At 46.2% G+C, this 7,087-nt stretch overlaps 1 protein-coding gene across 2 annotated transcripts in view; it reads right to left on the reverse strand.

Moving 5' to 3' along the window:
• Window positions 1-7,087, reverse strand: part of FGF12 (fibroblast growth factor 12) — a 147,866-nt gene that overhangs the window by 97,345 nt on the left and 43,434 nt on the right. Inside the window, exon 1 of one of the 2 annotated variants that reach the window (XM_010573078.1) lies at window positions 6,859-7,087. The exons of the other annotated variant lie outside the window; for it this stretch is intronic. Coding sequence (XP_010571380.1) covers window positions 6,859-7,057 — 199 coding nt within the window. The 5' untranslated portion in view covers window positions 7,058-7,087. The remainder of the gene's footprint in view (window positions 1-6,858) is intronic. 2 annotated transcript variants of the gene reach the window in all.

Genomic DNA, 7,087 nt, shown 5'->3' on the forward strand with positions numbered 1-7,087 from the left:
CCAAGTTATTTCAGGATTCTGCTATGTGTCAAAACAGGGCAAAGGTAAAACAATAGATGTAGTAGTTTGCTTTATGCTTAGAAAGGATAATGTATTAATACAAAGAATACTGTGTTAGCTAGGGAATAGAGACGAACCAAGTATTAAACAGGAGAATAGAGTATAAAGGTATGATTCTCTGATAGACTGCAGTGTGTGCAGCCTAGGTACAGGGTACGTGATTTTGCTACAGGTCACTTCACAAGAGAGTTCCAGGATTAAGGCACAACAATAATGCAGCCATGGCTATGATGCTACGACAGCACATGGAACATATGAAAATGTACATGTATTTAAAGGTTAGCTCTTTGGATCTGCTTTCCCTGACCGGCTCTGTTCTGTACTCTTGGTCACTTTCTGCCAAGCCATGGAGCTTGCAAATATGAAAGGGATGTCAATCTCTTACATGTTTTGCTTGTTAAAATTCTTGCTTTGATTTTAATAATAATAAATCACAGCTTGGCTTCACCTGTGCAGGAGTAGGAAACTCCCAGAAATAATGTGCACATGACTGTTCAGAGGGATGGATCAAATGGAACAAATGCCAGAGGGATGGAATAAATGTCTACCTGGCCACTGTGCTATCTGCCAGTTCACGGTGTGCCCATTTGGGGAGGGGAAAGAAGGAAAGAAGATAAGCCCAAGTGAGTTTGCACTTGCTCCTCAACATAGTGAGACTCATGATCATGTTTGTCTCTCACAGGAGTAAGATTCTTACAATCTCTTCAGCTCCCGTGGCAGCTCTGCTCTCCACGCTGCCCGAGTCAAGCTGTTGAATTTTTTTTTGTAATAGATATCTTATCTGTTAAAATATGCAGTATCTGGTCTACTGAAATTATTCTAAATTCATGCTGAATTCATCAAAGCAAGGAAGGAAGGAAGAAAATTTTGTCTTCATTTTCGTATTTTGGAACCCAAACTTTTGGCTTTTTGTTTCAAAGCAACATTTCATTTAGAAGTATACCTGAAAGTTAAAGAAAAATACACATATAAAAATCCTCCAAATGAAATTGCACTTTTTTTTTTTTTTCCAAAAAACCCCCAGTTATATCAGTCAATGATAAACTGATTTATATGGATCTTTTATATTATGGGGAGGGAAAATAATCACTCATGAACCTCTTTTTTGCCCTGACTTTTCCATTTGGCTGGTGACGGAGGAATCAATCATTTGTATTGCTCTAATGGTGAACCTCCTCTGCTGGCTAACGATTTTCACTGCTCTCACAAGCACAGCTACCCCTGAGGCCATGGGGAGAGAAGATATCCATCCCTCTAGGAGCTTGGATGACTTCCACGGATTTTCTTGGCATCAACCATATCCAGTCCAGAACTAGTACAAAGTGGCTTACTGACTCACATGCTCACCCGCAAGCTGTGTTGTGAAGCAGGCTGGCAGCTGAGTTTTCCACGCTCTGGAGTAAGCCGGGAGCCTGCAGTTCTTCCCCAGATTTCAGAGCCGGAGAGCTCAGGGTTGCTATCTGACCCCCCCCGCTAGTAACCGAGCACAGACACACACCGTGACAGTCACCACATCTGCAAGTCACGAACGTGTGCGATACCACCCCCGGGGAACAATTTGATAAAATGAAACCCATCTGCCAAGCTGTCATGAGCAGGAGGGAGCCTCTTCCCCCCTCCTGATTATTTTGGTGTTCATTAGCACTGGCGGGTGCAGAAAGAGCTTACAGCACCAGCAGCAGACCTCTCTGACGACAGACTGCCCCAAACAAGGAGGACACATGCCCTTGAGGCTGTGCCCCTTCCCCCTGACGTTACCTAGGCTCACGTTTGGCTGGCCACTTGGCGTACATGCCCTCATCTCAGCGAGCGCTTCTAACAGCTCTTGCTGGCAAGGCGATGCCAGGATTTCCAGGCAGTTCCATTCCCTCCAGCCACTCCTTAGAGACGGGGCACAGCACCTCCTGCAGAGGAGCAGGAGAAGAACGTGATGGACCCCCCCTTGGCTGGGCGCACACCCAGATACGCATACACACGCTATGGAAAAGTGCTGCCGTCCAGCCTGAATCCTACTGCAGACGGCAGCTATGCGCTGAGATAATGTAGCCGGCATTAGGACACTACAGCAACCCAACGGCCGTTAGGACAGCAACAGAGGGGCCAAATTCCACAGGTTAGGCAGATATTACAGCTGTTCTGAGATGAACCACTCCATAAAAGCAGGCAAGGGCTATGACAAATTTAACGGGGAGCTAAAAAGGTGGGTTTTACCGTGAGCTTCAATCATCATTTTCACCCTGCACGAAATCAGAAAAGACTTCAAGATTTAACTCGGGGAATTTAACAGCTTGCAGAGATGACAGACTTCTCAAATGTTTTAAATGAATCTCCGAATGAACAAAGTCCTTCTGTGTCCTTCAACTAAAGCTGCTCTTATATTTTACTTATACTGCTGCAAAAATATCTATATATGTGTATTTTAAATTCCAAATCTCCATTTATTATTCAAAACGAGAAATACCGCAAAGGGAAAACATGTTCTAAGTTACTGCTTTTTTTCTATATGTGAACCATTTCCTTCACGTTGGAAGAAGCCTTTAGATCTCCTTAAGGAAAAGCATCCTATCCCTGGAGGAGCACAAAATATATCAGACGGGGAAAAAAAAAAAACAATGCAGAATTTTTTTCTTTTTCCTGGGGTAAAAAACCTGTTTGAGACTGAGCTCTGCATTCTGAGCTGGGAACTCATCTACAGAAGCAATGCCTGAAGGGACAGAAACGATGCTACACAGTGCCTGGCACAGCCTGACCCAAAGCTGCCTGACTTCAAATATGATCTCCCCAAGTAACGTCACCCTTTCAGTGGGCTTCACCGAGATAAAATTTCCACCACCCCCCTCAGATACTGTGCCTGATGCTCCAGCCTGTTTCCCTCTGTGCAAGGCCCCCAGACTCCTCAGCTTTGCCGCTGAGTGGCCATGGCATGATGGAAGGCCACCTCCACCCCAGCTCCCCAGGGTGAGCTCTGCCTGAGCACATGGTCAGTGAAGCCACGGCCACAGCTTTCACAAACAAGCTGGACCCACCAGCCCAGGGTTTCCAGCCTGTTCAAAAGAGCTGAAGAAGGGACGTGCTTTAATTCAGCCACAAAGGGGATGAAGCCACTTGGTTCAACCATTTGTTGGGAGAGAAGTCACGTAAAGAGAGCTGCTTTGTCTAGTCTTCTGCATTCACCTCTTGGATCTATCATTCTCTGATGAAGGATCCATCTCTTGAACCTGCACCAAAAAGCCGTGCCATTCAGCAATTTCTTTTGAATCCTCTACCAAGTTACTGTGGTCAGAGCAAAATATATAATTTAGGTGCTGTTCAACATCAACATATTTTGCTTGGCACCTGCACAATTGCGGCCAATGACCTGTATTAATTCACGATAATGGGATTAAGCCCATGTGTCCAGATTTTCAGCTTAGTCCACAGCACTCAGCGTCCTTATTTGGCCTATCTTAAACTGGTAAGTCATCTTAGAGCCAAACACATGCAAGAGATATAAAAAAACACAGAGCGTGCCTGTGAGAGAGCTACCTTTGCCCACCAAAAAGGCAGATAAAACAAGTGCTCATTTTACAACATGGTGCTTATTGCAACCAACAAAGGAGAAGTTTCTGCAGTCTGTTTTCCCTAGGAGCTGATAGCTTTGATTATACAAGACGTCCCTGCACAGACCTGGTTTCCCATAGCTTGCCAAAACCTGTGACTACTCATGCCCACCACCAAGCGAGCCTGAACTGCTACTGGGTGCGAATTCTCCCTTCCCATACAAGAGCAGGATTATTTCACTCTCGCTTCACACAGGCTGCAAAGTGGAGCACAAGGTGCCAACCAGTGCAATGTAACTCCACTCACGCACATCTTTACTGAATATTTTAGTTACAGCACTGTTTGAGTCACATAATAAAACCACTTAATTGACATAAGCTCACACGGTTACTCTTACAAAAGCAAAGGGAACATAAGCCACCATCAGAGTTATATTTCTGTAACGGTGCAAGTTGCTGCAGCTCCACCACTGCCACGTTGTAAGCTCAATGGCAGCGAGGGGCCGAAAGCCCAGAGCGCTGGAAGGAGCATCAGGAATTAGGTCTGTGTGTCAGGTAACTGCTCTGTGCCTCGGTCTCGCCTTCTGTAAAATGGGAAGAATCCTCTCCATTTGGTAGAGCTTGTTGGGTACTACAGATGAAAATCACTCTGTAAATGTGAAGTATTTTGACAGTTACTCCCCATAGCCATAAAACGAGGTCATGTTTAAAAAGGCAGACGGTTCCCCTAGCACTGTATCATTTCCAAATGAGATTGTACCCCTTTTGAACATGGATGTTTTTCACGTTCCTTTCACTGACTTGCAAACTACTGAGCCAGCGTATCATTAAGTGCACATAATCACTGGGGTTGTGGGTCACTGCACAATGTATGCACATTTCTTTAAACCAGTTTCAATTCATTTGCATGTCATTTTCTATGCAGAAGAGCGACTCTGCAATGAATAAGTTATCTGGGCACAATACACTCCCTGAATAAACAATCCAAGTAGCAGCAAACGCAGTGGCATGCTGCCTTCTGAGCAGCACACCTGAGTCCAGGAATAGGATGTACCAGTGAAATAAATCTCTATTTAGAAGATGAATATAGGGAACTAAAGCAGACACAGTCCCTAACATAGGAAAGGACACTTGAATTTTTTTCAAAGCAACTTAACTTCTCTACTTCTTTAATGTTATAAAATGAATACAGTAGTGTTTATGAGTGATTGACTCACAGCTCTAAAGACTGAACAGCTCTATTTTTACAGCAGTGAGTAGCATTGATCCTTCTTCTAAGACAATAAAAAGTCTTCCTTAGAGCACTCTGGTCTCTAAGTTATTGAACAGCTTCCTCAGCATGAAAGTCCATGCAAGTTGAGGGAATTCTTAGAATTCATCGATTCTTCACAGGCATTCAGTGAGTCCAGAGGAAGCAGAACTGGACCTGTGCAGCTGGGAGCGCTGTGGTAGGACCAACGAAAAGCCTCACCAACCACACCCTGCTGTAAAAGTCACTCAAACTTTAATGAGATGAAGCATCTTGAAATCTAGGTAACAGGTCTAGACTTCTCAGCTCTTTTAGTCCCTGAGGGACCTCATTCAATAGCAGATGGAGATGGGGAGGAAAGAGGAATGGGAAAATATTTCATCAGTGAGACTCTCAGGTCCCACTCTTTATCCCACAAAGAGCGATTCCTGAGACAAATTCACCACACTTTTTGGGCAAGAACCATCTTTTGGTCTGGGCTCACAGGTTAACTAATACATAGGATGGTCCAGCAAGAGAACACTCATTATAACTTGATAAGAAAAAAAAAAAAAAGGCAACTTTTTTCCCTTTGAATATTTCAAGTCATGCTGTATTTCAGATATTTTGCATCTTCTTTTGGTTAACTGCTTTAAAACAGACCGTTAAAGAGTCCGGTTTTCACATCCTAACCTGTGCAGTGCAAGTCTTGAAGGATTTTGCTAGCTAAATATAGTCCCTGCCCCACAGCCTGTGAATCAGGGGTGCCAACAGCAATCCAGAGTAATTATTCTTTCCCCTTTGTTGACAACACTAAGAGGCCTTCTATGGTAAGAGGCTTTCCCCCTATTTCTTTTTGTTCCTCACTTGAGTACAGGTCACGTACCTCAATCTACAGAACAGAAGAGCAGCCCTCTGCTAGCTCTGACACCTTGCTGTAGAGTCATGACTGACAGACTTCAGATGCAGAGAAGGGGCTTCATGAAGAGACTAATCAACAAACAAAATACTAATGTATATGGAAAACATGGGAGGATTACACAGGTTGATGGTACATCCTGAAGAGCGGAGTGAACAAGTATCATTCTTTTTTAACTATGATACTAAGGGACACCTGAGAAAAGTACATGTTCACAGCAGCTTCTCAAACCAATCCCCGTTTTCTTACCTTAGTGTTGATTTATAGCAGTGAAAAAATACAGGAAGAAGTAAATAATAATTCCACTAAGAAATCATGGAGGGCCTACTCTTGCCAGGTACCGAATTTTCACACCTACCAAGGACAGCTGAGAGCACAAAGCACCGCTCAGAACTGAGACCGTGGGTGGTGGGACTTCACTGTGGAAATGTGAGCAACACGTACATTAGGGCTGAAGTTTTCCACAAGGAACCAAGACTGAGCACACGTGCGCACAAAAAGATAAAGGAAAGAAAGGGGGGAAAAAAGACTGCTCTAAAAAGCATTTCCAGGTCCTTGCAAGCTCAGAATTAGGTGTAACAGTCGTGCAGCTGCCATCTAGAAAGCCTTCTAAGCTAATGAAATTCCCTATGCAACTCTGCTCGTGAAGTAGCACTTGATGGATCTAGTTATCAAATGGCCACAATTCTAATTGATCCTCAGTTTATCGATTTCCTTGTCACTGTGCAGAAAATAAGAGGAGACTGCTTAAAAAGCATATCTACAGGGAGGTGGAAAAATACAATCCTGGGTTAAGCTAGCACAGATTAAGCCGCTGGCTCTCTCCTGCCGGAGCACCCGCTTTGCCCACGCTTCGGACAGCGGTGGAGGGATGCTGGCGGCAGGTGGGTGCCCACCCATCCCACCAGCCCCGGGGACGAGACCCGCCAGGACCCGGGCGAAAGTTGAGCGCGGAGCAAGCCCGTCCCCAGACGGTACCCGGCGGCTCCGGGAGAGCCCCGGGACCGGCCGCCCTCCCCAGCCCCCCCCGCCCGGGGAAAGCCATCCCGGCGGGTGCGGGGTCGCCCCACCCCGCGGAGCAGGTCCCCACGGCCCCGGCCCGCCGTACTCACCCGGTCTCCTCCTCACCGGCCTTTTCCTGCCGCTGCAGAAGCGCACTTTGCTGAAGACCCCCAGGACGTGCCTCTCGCAGAGGGAGCGCCCGTCCTTGCTGGGGCTGGAGCGGCGCTTGGAGGCGGACACCCGGTCGCTGTTGGACTCCCTCGCCTGCCGCTTCTGCCGGATCAACGAGCTGGCGATAGCCGCTGCCATCGCCGCTCATGGGCCCCCCCCCCGCGCCGC

This window comes from Haliaeetus leucocephalus, unplaced genomic scaffold (genome assembly GCF_000737465.1).
Source record: "Haliaeetus leucocephalus isolate CR32 unplaced genomic scaffold, Haliaeetus_leucocephalus-4.0 Scaffold362, whole genome shotgun sequence".
NCBI classification, from domain to species: Eukaryota; Metazoa; Chordata; class Aves; order Accipitriformes; family Accipitridae; genus Haliaeetus; species Haliaeetus leucocephalus.